This window comes from Dermacentor andersoni, chromosome 9 (genome assembly GCF_023375885.2).
Source record: "Dermacentor andersoni chromosome 9, qqDerAnde1_hic_scaffold, whole genome shotgun sequence".
Lineage (NCBI taxonomy): Eukaryota > Metazoa > Arthropoda > Arachnida > Ixodida > Ixodidae > Dermacentor > Dermacentor andersoni.
This window is the reverse complement of record NC_092822.1, coordinates 49916212-49937500: the sequence shown is the minus strand read 5'-3', so window position 1 is coordinate 49937500 and position 21289 is coordinate 49916212. Positions and strand designations below refer to the sequence as shown.

Sequence of the window (21289 nt, the reverse complement as noted above, 5' to 3'; positions counted from 1 at the left end):
TTAACCTGAAATTGTAGTGAATCTTGCACTGCCTTGTCATGCAACTTGATTAACCTACTATCCATGGCGTATCCCTGCTTTTCACAGTACTCCCGCAACCGCACGAAATATGCTACCACAATATCGATGCTAAAAGAGTATGTAGCCCTCAAAGTAGGCAGCCGGGCTGGCCCACTGAAAACTTGTTGAAGAGACGGGCATCTTAGGAATGACCCGACAAGGTATTTCCCCTTTCCCCCCCCATTCTTCCTCCTACCTACTGTGTTACATCCCTTTTATTTATTTATTTTTTTACGCGTATACCACTCCCATCTCCACTGACAACGTTGCTGACAAGGCTGCCCGGTCTGCCTGCGAAGGTATCTCGGCGCGTCCAACAACTTTGGCGAAGTCGGATGCTGCCAGGGTACTACGCCTACTGGCATGCGAAAAGCCTCAAGATCTCAGGAGTTCAAGTGCCTTCAGTTGCCGATTACATAAACTGGACCCTACGCTGTGGCTACCACTGCCATCTAGCCTTTCCCTCGGCGAAACAATCTTGATGTGCCGCTTGTGGCTGGGAGTGGTGTTCACGAACGCACACTACTATCTCGTTTGGGAATGGCCGAGAGCCCGGCGTGCGACTCCTGTGGGTGCGAAGAAACCATCGAGCACCTATTGTGTACCTGCCCTCGCTACGATGTACAACGCCTCTCTCTGCGGGAAACTTCACACCGACAGGACTCGCGACCGTTCGCCGAGTCAAAGGTACTCGGACCGTGGTCACACCCGTCACTGACACGAAAAGCGATTCGTGCACTAGTGCGGTACTTGAAGTGCACCGGCTTAAGAGGAAGCTTTAGCTCGGGTGCTCCTATGTAAATACATGTAAAAGGAAAATTCGTTTTTCTCGGCAGCCACTGCACCAAATTTGACAAGGTTTGTGGAATTGAAAAGAAAAACTTAAAATCTAGTGACTGTTGGTTTCGGATGTTTTATTTAGGTGGTCATTTTTTTATTAAAAATTGGCAAACGCCGAAAATTTTCAAAAAACGAAACTATCAAGTTTACAACTCTGTAACTAAGCGATGAAAATAGATAATACAATGCCGTGAATTTTATCTAATAGTACATCTAAAGCGGACAAAACTGATGTCTTACACATGTATCTCAAAAAATTTTGTAGTACGGAAATACAGCTCTTGCAGAACCCTTGTAAACAACGTAACAAATTCACGTAAGATATAAAATGACGTATCGAATTTGTCTGCTTTCCATGATGTAATGGTTTCCGTTTACGGAACCGTGATATCAGCTTTTTATGCAGAGCTATGAATCTGTAAACTTCGTGCTTCTATTTCTCTCACACTTTCAAATTTTTGAAAATCCTTTTGATAAAATTCAGGCCCTAAATCGAAATTCCGCTTCCAACAGTCACTACAATATAACCTTTTCTCTCAAATGCAACAAATTTCATTAAAATCGGTCTAGGAGTTATATCAGAAAAGGTTTTTGCGTTTTACATGTATTTGAATAGGCGGCGTCGGCGTTGGGCCCGAGCTAAAGCTTCCGCTTAAGAGACCGTTTCTAGTGTCTTTGTGCATAGTGTCCCTCCCACACGCACTCAGAGCTTACCCTCTCCTCTTTTTTCCCTCTTTCTATTCTCCTTTGCCCCCCCCCCAGTGTAGGGTAGCAAACCGGGTGCTCGTCTGGTTGACCTCCCTGCCTTTCCTGTCCTTGCTCTCTCTCTCTCTCTCTTGAATATAGAATGGTTAATTCCTTTGTTCACTCACTCACTCAACTGGTCGCAGGTATGGCACCCATCGACCCGCTATGGTGTCGAGTCAATCGGACCCAGTACCTGAGCCCAGCCGGCTGGATCGAGTCGCGGGCTCCGCCCTCCCCATCGGCCGGAGCCCAGCAGCCGTTCGCGCTCTACCAGGCCAGCAACCGCACTTTCCTCCAGTGGCTGGGCGACGAGCACGAGCGGCGCACGCTTCAGCACAAGCTGCTCTTGCTTCGCGTCCGGTGCGCGGACGAGAGCGGCGCCGTGTTCGAGCCGTGCATCGCGTTTCGGGCCGGCTGGGCACCCGGCATAGCGCCCGTCGAGCGACGCACGACGGACTTCACCGTCGTCGGGCTCTGCCTGGGCGTGCTAGGCCTGGCCTACGTCTTGGCGGTGCTCGTCTACCTGCGGGTCCGCCAGGGCAGGGTCAAGTCCACGTTCCGCAGCTACCTGGACGAACAGCCTGCGAACGGGGTGAGCTACCGGTATATACAGACCTCCTCTAGGCTATGACGTCATACAGATAGGTGCCCGTTGACTTCTGCCTATAGCGCACAGATGCTGGTTTTGGCTCGAGAATGCGAGTTTCTCTCGATCCTGAGCTTTATGTCGTCGCATAAGAAAATTTCCTTATCCGCAGATTATTGCGGCCAAGAATTGAAATTGCTCGACAAAGAACAGGTGAAAGCGCAGTTTATTTTTTTCTGTTTCTGACCATGTGCCAGCACGCAGGGGATGTCATGGCGTTCTTGTTTGCAAGCATGAAGCTTCTTTATCGCAATAACAACACGTTCGCCTGCGGCGTGGTTACAGCGGCAAGACTGTGGACATGCAGTAGTGGTGTAATTACACCGCTACGAGTGTCAGATACTATTATATCACGGTATTGTGATGTTACAATCTGATAACGGTAAATATTATGCAGGCGTACATTTTCGCTTTTTTTTTATGTGCAAGCTGCGCTAACTTCTCTGAATACTGGTTCGCCCTAAATATAGGAATAGAATAAGCGCATTCTTTGTTTGCGGTAGAAGAAGCGGTGCTGTGCGCCATGGAGTGTGTCCGCGCTATAAGCATAAAAGAATACATGCTTTAGAAGAAGAGAGAGCAGCATTCTTCTTAGTGTATTTTCCCTTCAATGAAATGTTTTCGCAAGATGCTTAATAAGACTTATGTCGGAAATTCACGGAGCTGTGCATATTGCAGGAACTGCGGTGACATGTCGGCAATTTCTTAACACGTCACCCAACGAATGTACTTATCCGGCACACACAGGCTTCTGCCTGCACTTTCTTTAGCTTATTGAGGGGTATTTGCACGTCCCAGGACCGAGCAAAACCAGGCATCGAGTATCTTCTGTATAGCTCCAGTAGCTGGGTACTTAGGATACTTTCCGTGTTTGCCATTTGTTTCTCCGGAGCCATGGGTGATGGATAATCTCAGGGCCACCCCAGCCCGCTGTCTCCACAAATATACATCCTCACCATGATTAAGATTAGAGAAAAAAGAAAGTAAGCAGCACCTGGCGGTCGGCTGCAGAATCTTTACTTACCCCCACTGTATTTTCGTAAGGAGACGCAGGCTAAAAGTAAAATTGCTGCTGATTCTTCATGCAGTAAGAAAAAAAAAAATCACCGACGACTATGATACCCTGTAATGCGAAATTTGAGCACAGCTGCATTTGTGTTTTCATTTCGCGATATATTTGCTGGCGCGCACAATCTGCCTCGTGCAGCGCGGTGCAAACGGAGCGGAGTGTGGCGCGACTGCCTCGCTAATCGCGATGCACGTGCGCGACTTCCAGCAGCAGCTGCAGACAGACCTCCGCTCATGCAGCGCTTTGTTTCCACGCAGACGAAGGGCGCTACTCTGGCACCATCTCGTAGCCATCGTCGCCGCAAAGCCCGTCGTGCGCTAGGCACACTAGGCTTTTCATCTCATGCTTTCGCCGTACCTTCCTCCTGCGCTTTCCGCTTCATGATTGCGCTGCATCCTCCTCCTCCGCTTTCCTCATCGCGCTCTCCTCACTGTACCCGTCTTTCATCCACCCGCTGCGCTCAGCGTTCGCTCTCATCTTTCGCTTTGCTCGTTCGCTCGGTTACGAGGTACGCCGACGCTCGGCGCAGGGACGGGTGCCTAAGAGCTACACTCTAAAAAACGTAGTATCTTTCTTGTACGTCACAGGTCTTGACAGTCTCAAAGTTCATAAGGTTTTGTGACGATGTCTAATAAACGAAAAAGCAACGAAACCATTTAAGGACTTTACTGTGTGATTGTGTAAATAGTTAGTTAGCACTCTGTTATCTGCCACAAATAAAAGAAATATTACCGCGATTCGAAGATTAGCAGGCGCTGGCTTTGGCAAAGCTGCTGAAATGTAAAAATGGTTCGAGAAATGCCTCAGACACTGACTCGTCTTCTAACGCAGCAGAGGCAGCTACGAAGCGTGCCCACCCTCCTCTCTCTCTCTCTCTCTCTCTCTCGATTTTATATAAACGTGTTAACGGCGACGGGAATTGAGGTGAGGCGATTTCCGCTCCAACTACCTCTTCTGCAACATGTCGACAGAGTTTTCGCGATGCAAATCTCCTTCTTGTAATGAGACGCGGCTTACTCTTTTCTCAACACACCCATTACCCGGGAAGCCAATTTCGCAGATGACAGTGGGACGAAAGATGAACAACAAAGCTCTAATGCCAATTGTCAGGCTGCGCCGGACCTCTATGGAACAAAGCGACGACCGAAAGCGTCCCGCTTGGCAACCATTTCGTCGCGCTCGTCGCGTTTTCTAACGACCGACTCTCAATCATTAACGGCGGTTAAGTGAGCTCGCCTAAACCTCTGGATCTCGCCTCGCAGCCGGGCCAAGACCACCACCAGCAGCAGCAGCAGCGGCAAGAGCAGCAGCAGTTCCACGCGTACGACACGCCTCGCAGCTCCGGAAGTGAGTCGTCGACCCGTGACGTGTTCTTCAAGCGGTCCGCCAACTTGCAGCAGCAGCAGCAGCAGCAGCAGCAGCATGGGAGCGCTACGAGTAGTGGCGACGCTGTCCAGCAGGCGGCGCTGTTGCAGCACATCGAGTCGAGGAGCTCGGTGCGACGCGCCGCGCTGCAGATGAACCTCGGGCCCGAGCTGCTCGAGCCGGAAATGCTCGCGTGTCCGCCGCCGCCGGCGCAGGAGTTTCTGACCAAGGTGCGCCACGATGCTGACTTGAGCGCCCTGCGTGCTCTGCGTGGCTCGTTTAAAAAAGAAAGGCGACAGTCTAACTTGTGATTCTCAGGGTGGGTTCTATAGTGTAGTAGCGTGCGAGCTTCATTTTGAAAAAAAAAGAACTCACAAGTAAGAAATTCTCATACGATGTCAATATAGAACATAGTGCATACTGAGGTGCCGAAGCGGGAGCCGCATTAGCTTTATCTTTACTCATAAGGCTACTGATTGTTTCAATGCGAAGAGACATGGCCGAAACAAAAGGACTCGAGACTTAGAACGGACCACATGGTAGGTTACACACTTCGTTGTGTATGCAACACAAGACGAATGCTGACACGTGCGACACCCGTGCTGTCGCTTTTATTCTCTCTTCGTGCGGATAATCGACTGTTGCGGTCTCATAGTAAATCTTTAGGGACGGCGCGGTGTAACTTGGCTGCTCCTCGCGCACGCACTGTGAGATTTCAGATGAGAAATACCTAAGACGACGCAAGAAGTCACGTACGTGACTGCATGGTCGCAATTTGACAGAGCCAAGTGACTGTGAGAAACTACTGTGACATGTGCCAAAATGAAACTGCCTTAGACCACAGTCCCCTCAGCTATCGTTTGATCTCCGCTCGCTCACGGCGTCGATGAACGCATGGGCTTTCAAGTACGTTTATATGCAGAATTTATGTTTTTATTCTTGTTACAGTACGTGTGCCTGAATATGCGTTAATTTAAGAGCAAATTTCGAATCTATTGATCGTATTGAACGCATTGTTTTAACAAACTGAAAGCGCAGCTTCGACAACATGTCGAACTTTCTGGAAGGTTTCAATCGACGCCGTAGTTTCTCCACGATTCGTTTTGCTCTGCGCAAAAACACCTTTCAAATTGGATGTTATCCATAAATTTTTCACTTCACTATACTTTAGAGTAACAAAAAAATTTTAAAAGATATATCATAAAATAAGAATCAGAGCCACTTATCCCCAATCTGCAAGTCAGATCGACGCGTGGGATGCATTTCGTGGGGATTTTCCCTCGCCTTATTGCCTGCGTATATTAGTTCGCCTGCGCGCTTGTTTTCAATTCACAACCGTTAGGTTGTGAATTGAAAACAAGTGCGCGAGAAAGCAAAGGGGCCGGGACCCGGTGCTCATTTCGCCTACGCAATCTTTCTTTTTGTTATTGTGAAACTAAGGCTTAATTTGCTATCACCTGCAATACAAAACATGAAGCAGGGGGGGGGGGGGGGGGAGGGGCGCTGGACTCCACTGGCCCTCTCGGTTCCGGAACACCTGCTCGGAACCTTAAGTTTCCTTCGTCACTTGAAAGTAGAGTCCTAGAAGGGTTCCGATTTTGCCAATCGAAACAGCCCGCTAAGATTACCGGACAGCAAAGGCAATGGAAGGTCGCAGTTATGCGGGAATTTAGAAGCCCGCTTATTCCCAGCAGTTATCGTAGCCTTCAATCGCCATTTCGTACATCAGTGTTGCTAAAATTTACACCATAAATTGTACCTGTGCTTTATGCACAATGCGCATTTTTCTTGCCTTATTTTTCTTTTTTGTTCGAAAGCGTAAGAGTAGATTGAATGCAATAGAAAATATTATGTAGGTCTAAGTCGCACGTTGGAATCTATGAGGGACAAAATGCTCTAGTGATCACTAGAGCATTTTACCCGCTTCGAAGCGGGTAATTAAGCGCCGTACAACCAACGATATTCTGCGGAGTGTTTAGCGCCATAGTGATTACGTGCCTGTCGTGCAACACGCTGAGACGCGGGGCCCCCATCGCCACAAAGTTTACCGCAAACACGAGACCAAAACTTTCCTGTTATGACCGCATAGGCCCTCCCTGACTACTGATCGTCGTTGTTCCTTCATGCTCAATACAGCTTCAGTAAAAAAAAAAAAAAAAAGAAAGTACCATATTTAAGTACCTTGATAAAGAGAGAATGACTGCTTTACCTGGGTGGGAGATCGAAAAGTTCACAAACAAACTTTTCGATACCAGCACGCGCCTTGATGAGCCAGCTCACCGGCCACGCGCAGGCTGTGTGAGCTCATCATATATGGTAATGGAAATATCTGCATACCAAATTTAGATCGTTTCAGCGACCTATTATCCTTTCATTTTGTTTCTGTTTTTCCTTCCATATTACACGATAAGAGAAGGGTGTCGCCGTGCAGTGCTCCAGAACGCGCACGCCCCATTGTGTCCTGCACGCGGAGCACAGGTTGAATCATCAAACCGCGCCGTTTATTTCGAATGACCCCTTTTTGAGTTTCAACTTTATACAAGTCCTTTGGTCTCACCATAAAGCTTACTCAGTAAAGCCATCCTCCGCCCTGGGTAGAACTTAGGCTTAGATTTCTTTTTACACAATTTACCTTCTACTCGCATTACCTGCACGAAAGCCTCTCAAATGGAGACTACCTTATTATATTTCGTTCTGTTCGAGGCGTGCTTACGTGAAAGGAAATGTTTCCCGCTATAGACATTCAACCACTGATCGGGCACTTCATATTGCCTGCGCACTTGCGCATAGCTTCACTGTTATAATACCAGCTCGGTAGCGATAACACCCAAATACTCTTGAGACCAAAGTGATAAAATCTATATGCAGAAACGAAGGAACAGGCGTTCACGCCCGTGTTTTCTGACGGCGCACCAAAGTAATGTAAATTAAGCGTTAAGTAAATTGAGTTTATGCAATGGCAAAGCGGGTCACTTTTAACACCAGAAGAGGCTTCGTAACTGAGAAAATACACAAAAAGGAAAGGCTCGCAGTGACGCTGCCCTCAAGTTGCCGCGCTATAGCTCGGTGTGACTGTCGTGGATTTTTATCCCCATCCACTCGGTTCTGTATTCGCGGACAAGTGTCTAAGGCAACGAAAAAAAAAGCTACTGGGCCGGAGCATCTGAGCATGTGATACAGAGCCAAGTAGTCCGGCAGAATTTTACAGATATTTAGGTTTCTTATAACGGATACTAGACTCACACATACACTAAGGTTTCGGCGCGCGAAATTTCAACTCCTATAAGTAAAGTTGTTTACTAAAACAATTCCAATGATCATCCTTGGCTCACCGAATAAAAAAACAGTTTCACTAGTACTCCTTACCAGTCTACGTTTAGTTATTGTCACTCTTAAGTGGCGCCTTCCGCTTAAGTATCGTGTTTCCTATTTTGCAGCTTGCGGTGGCTAAGTTTTTGCATTCGGGATTTTTGTTTGTTTGTTTGTTTGTTTGTTTGCATCGCATTTCACTCTGCATTGTTCAACTGCGATTTTCCGCAATATTGCACTGCTTCACCTCGGCAAGCTTCCGCAGCAGACGTTTGGTCGTTTGTTGTTGTTGTTGTTGTCGTTGTTGTTTTCGCACGGTGACGTCGGCGCGCGTGGCGTTTCACGCTATGCAGGTGCGCGAGATGGTGGCCGCGGCCAGAGCCAGGCTGCGCAACTTCCGGTTCCGGCCCACCCTCGTCGACATACCGGAGGACGACTACACGAGCGTGCACCACCACCACCGCCACCAGCAGCTGCAGCACAATCACCACCAGTTTGCCAAGAGTTCAGACTGCGGCCACAATCCTACCGGCGTCTGCAATGGCGCCTGCGCAAGCGCCGTTCGGCACAACCCACTGCTGGGATCGGACTGCCACAGGTAATTAATTAAAACGGGCGTGTTGGCGCTCGGCCACATTCGTTGGGTCATTCCTTCGAACTCGTGTATTTGTTTTGTTCCTGAGGAATAGACCCCTGTTATTACTTTCGCCTTGCCGTCACTGTTTTGGCGCACATAAAAGTGAGCGACAGTGTGCAGTCTTTCGTCAATAGAAACGAAGCCAACACCTCAGTGCTATTAGTCTGTACATGCTTTCTCATCCGCCACTACGCAGTAACCAACGTCCCAGTGATGCAGTTTACCCCTCTGCCATTGACTTCCTATTTGTTCTCTCTCTTTCTTTCTAAGGAATTGTGTGCTTTAAGTTCACGTTTAAGAACTTTCAGAACGTGCAAAAGAAACAAAGCCCTAAACGTCGTCATCCAAATAAAAGCAGTATAATCAAGATCATCCTTTCACCCGCTGCGGTAGCGTAGTTGCTGTAGTTCTGCACTGTTAAGCTCGAGGTCACGGGTTCGATTCAGCTCACGGCGACCGCATTTTAATAGGGGCAAAATTCAAAAGACGCTCCTCTACTTTGACCCGAGCTGGTCGAACTTAGTCCGGAGTCCACCCACTTACAGCTTGCCTCATAACCAGGTCATGATTTCAGCCCGTCAAAACCCAGGAATCTTAAGTTTAAGTTTACATTCGCCTTTTCCCAGAAATGAGGAGGAGGAGAGGATGAATATGTCGGTAAGTCAAGCAATCGCCCCGTCCGAATTCCTGCCCTACGCAATAGGAAGCGATTAAGCGTTGAAAAGAAAGGGACAATACAGTTTACGAAATCGATTGGTCTCAGCAACCAATTCTAGGCGTGTCAAGTAGCCCCACTTGTACGCGCCACTAATGTATCCCTGCCTTGGCCAAAAAGGAACGAAGCTACTCTATACGAACTTAGCTGTAGGTTTCGAACATACAAACCCTCGCATACGAGAACTGCATTTAAACACAGAGCTTACCTCCCCTCTAAAGAAATATTGAGCAGTGTCCTCTCAATGATGACAGCGGTTCCTTTTATTTTCGTCAGTCTTGTTTTAAGGACAAAACTTACTCTGCTACAGTCTGGGCTGGGAATGTTTGGTGCGCTTTAACTCAGTGACACGCTGTCTATTCTTCACGTCTTTAAAGTAGAACGGTTTTAGAGCATCGCTATCACTAGAGCACATTAGCTGGTCCGAGAAATGGCAGAGATAGTGACGGGACCCGTTTCGGCTTTTTTGGCCACCTCGGAAGCTCATCGATGGTTCCTGTTGCGCTGGCCCGCTCCCAGTTTACATTTCACAAATTAATTTTGGGTACGCTAAATACACATACCCACATACGCTAACATGGTTTCCAGCAAACAAGGTTTTTTTTGGAAGAGTGGCTCACCAACCTAAATGAGCTGGCCGACTCCAAGGCACGGGTTCTCAGGTTCCGTGCCCATGGAGAATCCCCCCAGCCCACGACACTCTACAATAGAGATTCTCCCACCACTTACAACGAGGTCACGCAACACTTCTACATTAGTTGGAGGGTCTATCCGCTGCCACACAAGGAACTGACCCAAGCGCCGACAATCACCTTCAGACTTTCGCAGACAGGGATATACCCCAACCCATTTTTATTACACTCGATCTATCCAGACGCGTATACGAGCAATATCTGCGCTCAGTGCGGCGATTCAGCTAACTTAGAACAGATGCTATGGCGATGCCCCTCGTTAGGAGGCACGGATCAAACAGACCAGTAAAGATGGAATACCTCACTGCGAAGCCCCGACTACGGGGACCAAATGTGGGCCGTCCAGAGAGCCCACGATGCGGTGGCCAGGCTCGGCCTGCCCGTCCAAACTTGAGAGCGGCCCACTGCACGATAATCGCGTATCTCAGGACTGTCAATAAAGTGTTTCCGTCCATCGATCCATCCATCCATCCATCCATGGCAAATAAACGAGATAGATATAGGTTCAGTGGAAAGCGCATCAGTATGCGATTTCGACGGAAAGCGGCAGGTTTCGACTAATGCGAAACTCGCCGTGAAAAAAAAAACTTCTATGTGTGTTTTACATAACATGTTGTCAGAAAATATATAGTTTAGAAATGGCTCCCAAGCGTCCTTGCGCTCCTAAACTCATACGCCTTGCTGGCGCACATTTGTACTCCCTTTGGGTTATTTCGTACGTGCGGCGGTTTGCGTCCCTTCAGCCAGCATGCGCAAAACCTGAAGTCCATAACAGGGAGTATCAGTTTCGCGCACCCACAGTTAGACGACGCCTACAGCCAGGCATACAAAAAAGAAGAAAAAACGCTAACTAAGTACGACATACCGCAAGCAGGTCGTATGGCTTTGGACATGCAGTCACACTTTGCAATGTATTGCCCCAAGCATGCTAATGCCAACCATGGTAGGTGACATTAGTATTAGTGAAAAAGATTACAGGGTCTCTTAAGATCTCTCTTACTAGGTGAACGGCGAAAGCCTACTCTTTCTCCTCTTATCATTCGCCTTTTTCTCTTTGCCTCTTCTCTTTCTCTTCTTTCATTAAGTCATTACTGCTCATTATTAATCATTTTAGTCATTTGTATTCAATTATAGTTATTACAAGCCGTTGCTAGACATGTCGGTCATATCAGAGTCGTTAGTAGTCATTACAAGTCATTTAAGTCATTATTAGTGATAACTGGTCATTGCTAAGCATTTTTAGTCATTTCTAATTAATTGTAGTCGTTACAAGTTGTCGTTAAATATATCTGTCATTTTGTAGTCATTACTAGTCATTACAAGTCGTTTCAGTCATTATTAGTCGTTACTGCACAATAATAAGCATCTTTAATAATTTGTCATCAATTTTGGTCATTACAAGCTGTCGTTAGACATGTTGGCCATATCCTAGTCATCAGCAGTTACTACAAGTGATTTCAGTCATTATTAGTCATTACTTGTCGTTACTAAGCATTTTTAGTCCTTTCTAATCATTTGTAGTCGTTACAAATTGTCATTAGACATATTGTTCATTTCATAGTCATCACTAGTCATTACAAGTCATTTCAGTCTTTATTAGTCATTACTGCTCACTAATAATTATTTAGTCATTTGTAATAAAATGGGATCATAACAAGCCGTCGTTAGACATATCGGCCATTTCGTAGTCATTAGTAGTCAGTTTAGTCATTACAAGCCGTCGTTAGACAATATTGGTCATTTCGGAGTCATTAGTAGTCATTACAAGTCATTAGTAGTGATTACTAGTCATTATTAACCTGTACCAATCTCTATTATAACGTTATCATTCACTAACTGTCCCTATCAATCATTTTTCATTCTTTAATCTGTCTTTAATTAGTCTTCATATGGCGGGATGACGCTTCGGCGGATACTCCGGCGGTCAGGTCTGCTGACACAAACTTCACCGTGAGCGTAGAGAGGCTTTGGCCTTAATATTTGCTTCCGCACGACGCCTGCTGAACGTGTACTGATCATGTTGCAGTGACCTCTACATATCAAGAGGCTTTGTGGTCCATTAGGCCGTAAAGTAGTGGGCCATCCTCCACGAGAAAACGCCGTCTTTTTATTGTTTGACGGGAGTTCTTGTAAGTGACGTGACTGATAGATAGATAGATAGATAGATAGATAGATAGATAGATAGATAGATAGATAGATAGATAGATAGATAGATAGATAGATAGATAGATAGATAGATAGATAGATAGATAGATAGATAGATAGATAGATAGATAGATAGATAGATAGATAGATAGATAGATAGATAGATAGATAGATAGATAGATAGATAGATAGATAGATAGATAGATAGATAGATAGATAGATAGATAGATAGATAGATAGATAGATAGATAGATAGATAGATAGATAGATAGATAGATAGATAGATAGATAGATAGATAGATAGATAGATAGATAGATAGATAGATAGATAGATAGATAGATAGATAGATAGATAGATAGATAGATAGATAGATAGATAGATAGATAGATAGATAGATAGATAGATAGATAGATAGATAGATAGATAGATAGATAGATAGATAGATAGATAGATAGATAGATAGATAGATAGATAGATAGATAGATAGATAGATAGATAGATAGATAGATAGATAGATAGATAGATAGATAGATAGATAGATAGATAGATAGATAGATAGATAGATAGATAGATAGATAGATAGATAGATAGATAGATTAGATAGATAGATAGATAGATAGATATAACAGTGCGTATAAGAGCTAGGCCTTCTCTAAAATAGGTTTACGAAAATAAACTGCACAGGTTCTTCGAAGTGAACGAGAGCTTTCAAGACTCGCCCCTCGAGGCTTTGGCTCACGTCTCCCCCTACCCTCCGCGGCCACCTGAACGCCGACGTAAGAAGTCGTGCGGCAAGGAAGCTCCCCAAGGCCGCTTTGACCTCTTCCGGTGAGTCTTGCTCTGCTATGTCGGAACTTGTGCGCCCAGCCATAAAGTTTTCCCTCTTAAAGACAGCCGGAACAGGAAGCTTTACAGCCTCCCTCTCACGCTTGCTTTCACGTGCACGGTAGAGCGGAGCTTCAAAGCAGATTTCATTATCTGACGTGTAGACACGAGAAGAACGATGTCTTGCTTTTGGCGCTGAGATTATATTATAAATAAAGCTCTTTCGAGTGAGCGAAAGAGCATTGGCGTGCGCGAAAGCTTTTGATTCAGCACTCTTTTGTGGGACACGGGATCGGATAAACTGTGGCGCGGCTCTCAAGCAAAGGGGTGATATCTAGTTTTCTCGTCACTGCAGTTGTAAAACTGTTTACTTGAAATAGGATCAGGCAGCTGATCCACCTATTCTTCCAATGTATAAAACTGTGCACTCTGTGGTATCAGCTCGCGAACATATACAGAACAAACACACAAAAAAACCTTGCGGTTGTTCACCTACCTTGCTTAAGAGTATCTCGGCGACTTCATATACTCTATCCACATTTATTTTTCATTGATGTTGCAGGACTAATTAAATTTCTGGCATGCTTTGTGCAAAGTTTTGCGAGTACCTGTGTTTATCACCGTTCGCGCATTTGTGCCTGCACTTTCTGTATTTGATAGGACATACTGAACCACTTTTTTTCTAGTGCTCTGTGTTTCTTGCTCTTGTTTGGATGTATATTTGTCAACAATTTACGGTTGCATTCCGACTTCCTTTCGCTGCGCGTCGCTGTTGCATTTTTTCCTCATCGGTGTTGACGCTGGGAATCCTCCTGACCCTGCTTTGGAGCCATACTTTATAATAATGCCGTGAAACAAATCCCAGTGGCAACGCACTTCACCTTGTGAGCTAACCGATGAAGCATGGCAAGGCTCAGGGTGTCCGCAAAAACCCATATCACATGATCGTATCAGCTCTAACAGAACATTTAAATGGCTCTTGGGGAGAGGGGGGGGGGCGAAGACTAGGGTGTGCTATATATTTTGGCACATCGGCTGCAAAACCAGTGCACATATCATGCTAGAAGGCAATCGCGTTAGTCAGTGGAATCTGAAAATCGCGGGATACGTCAGTCTGGCGACTGAATTTCTGAGAACGACAAGATTTCGCGACTACATTTTTCTAAAATGTGGATGATGACATAACGACACACAAAAAACTGCCGTGGCGTTCACTCAAACGTCGCTTTCGTGTAACCAAAGAAATGAACACTTCCAACCACCTCGCTGTATTTCTTTGCTGTCAATAGACATTTAAATGGCCGGCTAAACAGACGGAACGTTGTTTTTTACAGGAGGGACTTGTACGAGAAGCTCCAGAAACTCCAGGAAGGACGTCTACAGCCCTCCGGAGTGCGCTGCGAACCCGACGGTAACTCGGACAGCCCCTCCTACGAGAACGTCCTGCCGGCGCCATTGCCCAAACGCTCCCACCAGGAGGCGCCACCGAGACCACCACCGCGCCTCTGCTCTTCTCCCGCGGAACTGTCGCGACCCGACGACCTGGAAGGTGACAACGTCTCCTCCACGAGCATCGAGCTGGACTCGCTCTACTCTCCCTGGGACTCGCTGAACTCGAGGAACTTGTCCAAACTGTCGGTTCCGCCCGACCAGACCCTTCTGGAAGGCCTCGACGAGCCCATCATCTTCGACTCCCTTCGGGGAACGCGCCCCACGTACATCGTGAACTCTGGCCGTGAGCTCCATCCGGAGATGATTGTGTCGATGTCGGGCTCCTTCAAGCCTCCGCGCGCCGGTCTGTACATGAGCGTGGAGTCGCTGCAGAACTGCATCAAGACCGGCCCGAGATTCGCGCCGTGTCGGCGAGGCTTCGACGCGATGGACGCACTTCGAAGGGTGACGGCAGGCGACATCGAGTTCATGCACGTCTGCAGGGGTCAGCTCAGGAGGCGGGACAGTGTCGGCTGCTCGTCGGTGGCCTCGGACAGTCTGGTTCCGTCGCCGTCCGATTCGGAGTACGATCCGGACTACTCGGACCCTTCGCCCCGAACTGACGCTAGGGTCGCAGCCGTGCGTCGTGCGAGGCGACGGCTGCGGTCTCGCGCCGAGCGCAGCGGAAAGCACGCGCAGCCTTTGTCGTCGCCTCCTGACGTCACGATCATAGAAGTCGGAGACGCGGCGGGAGACATTCTTAATGGGAAAGGAAATTTTGTAACTTTGATTGAGCTGGACACGTCTGAGAGTTCTAACTGACCGTGGCTCGGCGAACAAAAGAATACTAATAATAGCCCCGTTACATGATCACGTCCAGCGCTGTCAGTTTGTAAGCCGAAACCTCTAAATAAGTTTGTTATGTTGTTTAACATCGGCTTACTCAGATATGGATACAGTTTCAAGGAGCGCTTATCTTTTAACTTTGTATATATATGAGAGCATTGCAAGCAATCATGGAACAGAATTATGTCGGCATGCCGACACGCGCAACGAATCTAACGCAGGAAAACGACGTCGCCTGGCCAGCGCGCGCTTTTAACTAAAATAGATGTGCACATATCCAACGAACAGCGAATAAAGCCGGCTTATGTAATGTGAAGGAAAGCAAACTACATACATTTCGCTGAGCTTCTAAAAACTGTTGCGAGAATTATAGATACGTGCGTTGGTTCCTATATATTATTCACAGGAACGCTTGGCAGGAGTGTTAAGTAGTACTCTAAATAGCGCTTGTGCAATAGCAGTACAACCGCTGCTACCGTGAAAAGGACTCGTGGTAAGTCGGTAATCCGACATCCTGCAATATGCTACGGGCGATTTAAATAATAATTGCTAATGCGACAAAATAATCCCTATATAAATGATCACGTGTGTTTCTAAGCTTGAGTTCCTGATTAGATGAGGCATGCTAAATATTGCTGCATTGTCGTAGCGCATTATTGTTAAACCACTTACTTCACTGTGCTCCATGCTCACTGTAATAGCGGCTTAAATGCGTTTCGTGTACATTACCCAATGACCCCACTCGCGCACGTCCTCACGTCATCATATTGCGTTATGAACGTGCATCGACGAGGCAAACTTTTCGGTATAATTCGCTGTACTTGATGCTCGCTGCTCCGAGCGTTGTTGCTCTCAGACTACAGCGTGGACGCCGCACAGTGGATTAAGTGGGAATTATAGGGAATGCATTACCGACACATTTTCTACGCCAAAGCACGCTCGTCGTCAGTGGGACCATTTAACACCGCGCGTGAAGAGAACCGTGTAATCGGCAGACCTAATATAATCCGTAGTCCGTTGGCCTCTTCTGGCGCTGACTAACTTTCTATTGAAAATTCAGCTTCAATCGCATTTCCAGCATCTTCGGAAACACGAGAAGCATGCAAGTGCAGAACAAATAAGGAATTTTATAAGTCTTCGGCAAGTTCAGTCAAGTTAACAAAATGCAAACTTCATGCGAGAATTATGTACAGGAAAGTCCGACATAATGACTTCATGTTAGGCATACTTAGAAAACACATATCCAGTCACTTGAAATATATGACGCTTGTAAAACATTGTAACACAGACCGAGATCAAACACTCTGACGTTTAGCTTTGAACTCGTTTTAGTATTGAAACACCTTACACGTGTTATGTTTAAACATGCAGTAAAGGTCCAATCGGAAGTGTTTCAAAGTGTTTGAGACATATTTTAAACATTGTTGCCACCACTGTTCTTGCTTTCACTAGCGAAGGAGCGGAAAAACAGTCTGGAATATTAGACAGTTTTATCTTGTCCGCAAACCTCTTACCGTTCGCGATTTACCGTGTCACCATGCCGATTTACCATACGGCAGCGAGAACGCTGGTAGCTACACCTTCTGGCGCGGAATTCAGCCATAATTTACGCAACATGGCCTCGCAGATTGGGCAGCGCGTGACGCCTGATCACGGAGGCCATGCGCGCAAAGTAGCTACGACCCATCATATTCTACTCAACTGCTGGAGTAAAATGTTGGTAGCGACGTAACTGTTAACATGCAATGGTCTGTTTATGGCTTTGCTTCACCAACACTCATGTGACAAAAAAAAATTTCATGACGCACTGTTTGTAGGACAAAGCGTCACAAGGTGTTACCAGCTTTGCTACTGGTGTCCGCCGCACCGATAGCTCGGTAAACGTCAAACGCTAAGAAGAGTGCGACAAGCTGAAATCTCTAATTAGGTGGTGTGATGAGATTAGGAAATCTGCAGGTGCATGGTGCTGTGAACTGGCACAGGACAGAGACAGTTGGATATCGCTGATGATAACGTTGATGATAACCAAGCTGTCATAAACGAACGGGCCCACACGCTTATCATAAGATGCTTGCCTCGGCTACCAAACGCGCACAACGTATTTAGAGGCATGAATTGAGAGCAACAAGGTTATCGTAGGTCTACAAATTGGTGCACCTCCGTCAGGCAGTGTGTCAGAAATGTATTCCATCCAGCTGGTGCACTTTGAATAATTTGGCGACGTCGCTCCGACTGTGTACGGCTCCAAACATTTCACACGTGCTTGGCTCTTGAACACAATGGTTCATTGTCTTGCTCTATACTTCGTCGAGAGTGCTATACTTGGTTCGGCGCCTTACGCACCTTCAATAATTTCCATTGAATAAGGTTCAAAAAAGAAAGGACACCATCACGCACACTCACTGTGCCATGTATTGGACAACCGGTTGCAGTGCGGTATGAGAAGCTGTTTTGCGTTTATGCAGCGCGGAACGCACCTGAACCCTAGGGCGTAGGTACCAACCTGTGAATGTCAGAAGTTCTAAAGATATCCCTGACAAGGAAAAAAAAAAGAAAAACAAGGGGGATGAGGGGGAGATGGCGTAGAGGGGTGATTACACGCAGACAAGTTTGCCCTAAGCACACTTTCTGTTGGATGCATTGATACATTACTAACGACTTACCTATAAACAGCAGAGGTTGAAGACAGCACAGACTACCGAGATTGACTCCGTATCAGTGACATCCTCAGCGATTCCACCAGTGACGCCAATTTGGCTCCTTGAGGAACTCGTGTGAGTAATCTGCTCCAAGCCGCTGCCCCTTTTGCATACAGGGTGATCGTTTTTAATTTATATGGAATTTTAAAAATAACCTGTTGCAGAAAACGTAATTGTAGTCCTTGAGCTTGATTGTCCTGAGAGGCGGACCGGGAGATTAGTTACTTGAGAAATCGAAACGCATATTCAGCTAATTAACAAAAACTCACTACTTATATTTTGAATTCGTTACTTTAGCGCAGATATTGCAACTTAACTAATGTAGCCGTTCAGTTTGCAAGGCGTATCCACTTGTAATAAATTTCCAGAATAACCACAGTTTTGAGATATGCGCCATCAAATTTTGCCCTAAAAATGCGCTCTTGTTCCTCTTATGTATATAGAAACTTTATTGAAGTGAATGGTTCTATGAGGAGCAAGTGGGTCGTATCCTCAGTCCAGGGCTGTTGTTCCACTTACTTTTTCAACACGACGTCCTTTCATGAATTCAACTACAAAAGTAACTGGATGGGAAATATCTCGAAACTTGTGTCACCTTGTAAATTAATTTCGAGTGGATACCTCTCGCTAGCTCACCGGCTACAATTTGTAAATTGCAATATGTGTCAAGTAATTAATTCACAGGGTAAATATTGAATTTTCGCTAATTATTTGAATATGTGTTTCGAGTTCTCGTGATAGTATTGTCGCCTCTTCGAATAATCAAGCTGAAGAACAACAATTAGGCTGTCTAGCAGAGGCGATTTTTAAAATTTCAGCAGAACTTAAAAATGATCACCCTGTATAACATGCTGCGCTTATAAAGAGTGGCGCAGGTAGCTTGGCTACTCCAATTTTGCTTGCATTTTGTTGCAATCATGCATCGGCCCATCTTTCGACAGCTTGACAACAATTTCGACAATAGAATTTAGTTTTCGTAAGACTGGGTAGAATATTCTTTCGATCGTAGAACGAGCCAAAATTTGCAAACATTATTAAAACAGTGGAAGTAATAAGGTATGGCGTAAAGTGCACGGATCCTTGAATGCCGCATTTTAATTGATTTGTGATGCACTGAAAAAAAGCAGGCCACGAACGAGTGCGAGTTGTTCCAGTTAGGATACTCACCGGTGGCTTGTTTTTGCCGAGTTCGAAAGTGCTGACAGGAATTATTTGATACTGCTTGCTAGTTTGGCTAGCTGAAGAAAGCTTCAGATTGAATCAAAACAAGGGAACAAGCACTTGACAAATGTTTATGAGCGCCCGTTTGAAGTTGACCATATCGCTGAACAATGGCAGCGCGAATCCAGTGAATCCGGGGAATCCCACGCGAATCCGGTGAAGCGTCACTTTTCGCATTTTCATAATCAGTCATAGCATTTTCAGGTCGCTAACACTAAAATCGTGACGCGTACTAATGAAGCTGTGTCGAAACCAAAATATTTCCTTATTTTCTCACGTACTCCTTGGCGTCTCGTTTTCCTTGCGAGGCAGACCAGTGACGGACGTGTGAAACATTATCGCGAAACGTTCTTGCGTGCAAGCAACTATGCGTTTGCAGGCACAGAGCCATGATTGAGGCCACTTAGCTCCTAAATCTCTTTTTCCCTCCAGCACAAGCAAAAGCTAAGTTACCTGCTTCTTGTATTTTGCATTCACATTTTATTTTGTTTGTTTGTTTTTCTTTCTTGTTGAGTCCAACACCCTTTTAATAGACTGAGCTGAACTCACCAACCTGGAAGTCGAATAATCGGTGTGGCAAATGCATTTTTGCCAAGCCAAAAAGTTGCACCGATGCCCTTCCCAGGTGTGTGATATATCGACAGCGCACATCAGCCATTCCAAATGACTTTGACCAGTGTAGTTGACAGCGTGTGCTCATGTCGCGAAATAACACCAATGAGCAATGAATGTGCTTGAATGAGATTTGGTGTATAATTGTGAATAACCTTGTTCTGGAATTGTGACATTGTTCTTAAAAGATTGCGTAACCACGGCCTAAGATGTACATATTTGCAAATCACACACACAAAAAAACAAGAATCCTGTATAAAGAAAGTTTGAAAAACCATCAGTCTCTTGCCTTTGTTACATTCAAGGGTTTGTGTCCTTGAAAATCGCACAGAGGCCCTACAAATTTGACACGTTCAGCACAGCTCGTCTACAAGCACATACTCCGACACCATCGAAATACACAAAGTGAGTGGCCTTTCAACTGACTTTTTTTATGTCATCGACGACTTAATTGCGTTCATGTCCCCACACAATGATGCTGTTCAGTGCTTATGTCATTGTATTTCAAGCATCGCGCCTCAAGCATCACGCCACAAGCATCATACATTTCGCATTCGAAATGCAAAATGTGTCACTAGCTTATTTCGTGTCACTTCTCTTACCGCACAGTCCAATAGTGGGGCTAAGAATAACAATAAGTAATAAGGCGGTTGTCACATGCGCATGTGCCACAAGTCGCTGCAAGTTTTCCCGTGCAAACTGCTGCTGGCACTCGTTAACATTAAAAGCAGCGGAAGTCTACCTTTCACGGGTTCGACAGCCTTGAAGCACAGGGGAACGCTACGCTAGGTAAGAAAACTCATTCTGAGCAAGTTGACGCTCACTGCAAAATGCCGCCTGCATCCTGAGCGATCGTCGACACTCCCCTCGAGGCAATGTGCAGGCAGAGCGGTATTTGGGCACCATCTCTTACCAAGCCCATAAAAAAAAAACGAGAAAGGAAAAGAAAAAATGCTTTGTTATATCGGGTGCATGTGTGTGCGTGTATAGTTGGGAAAGCAAATGAGTTCTTTCTCTTTGTCGATACGGAGTCCTTGGTTGAGAAAGACCTGCTTTAAAGTTCGTGGCAGACACGTTTCGGTGTTCAAACTTTTCGCGTTCAAGTATAACAACGGCTTTTCGCTGACCGCTCTGCCCACGCGAATTCAAAAAAAAAATAACGATTGCGCGGTTCCCAACCATAGGCCAACGCACCCCACTTTCGATCAGTCTCCGACCTTTGTCACCCGTCTGCCTCAACCCATTAGTACTATTTGTCGCCCTTCGCGTGACCGGAATGCCCCAAACCGGCCTCCGTAATCCGCTTTCTGTTTCCGCGAGCCTGCAAACAAGCGGTCCCGCGTGCACCGGCTTCCCGCTCCCGCTAAATGCCGACGGGCCGGCCGCCGGCCAGGGATCAGCAGTCGATTGACCGGAGAGCCATTACCGG

General features: G+C 46.2%; 1 protein-coding gene across 1 annotated transcript in view; it reads left to right on the top strand.

The window, feature by feature from the left end:
• Positions 1-20131, top strand: part of sha (shavenoid) — a 48461-nt gene extending 28330 nt beyond the window's left edge. The window contains exons 2-6 of the mRNA XM_055069190.2: positions 1791-2239; positions 4625-4957; positions 8390-8634; positions 12911-13054; positions 14386-20131. Coding sequence (XP_054925165.2) covers positions 1791-2239; positions 4625-4957; positions 8390-8634; positions 12911-13054; positions 14386-15304 — 2090 coding nt within the window. The 3' untranslated portion in view covers positions 15305-20131. The remainder of the gene's footprint in view (positions 1-1790; positions 2240-4624; positions 4958-8389; positions 8635-12910; positions 13055-14385) is intronic.
• The last annotated feature ends 1158 nt before the right edge of the window (positions 20132-21289 follow it).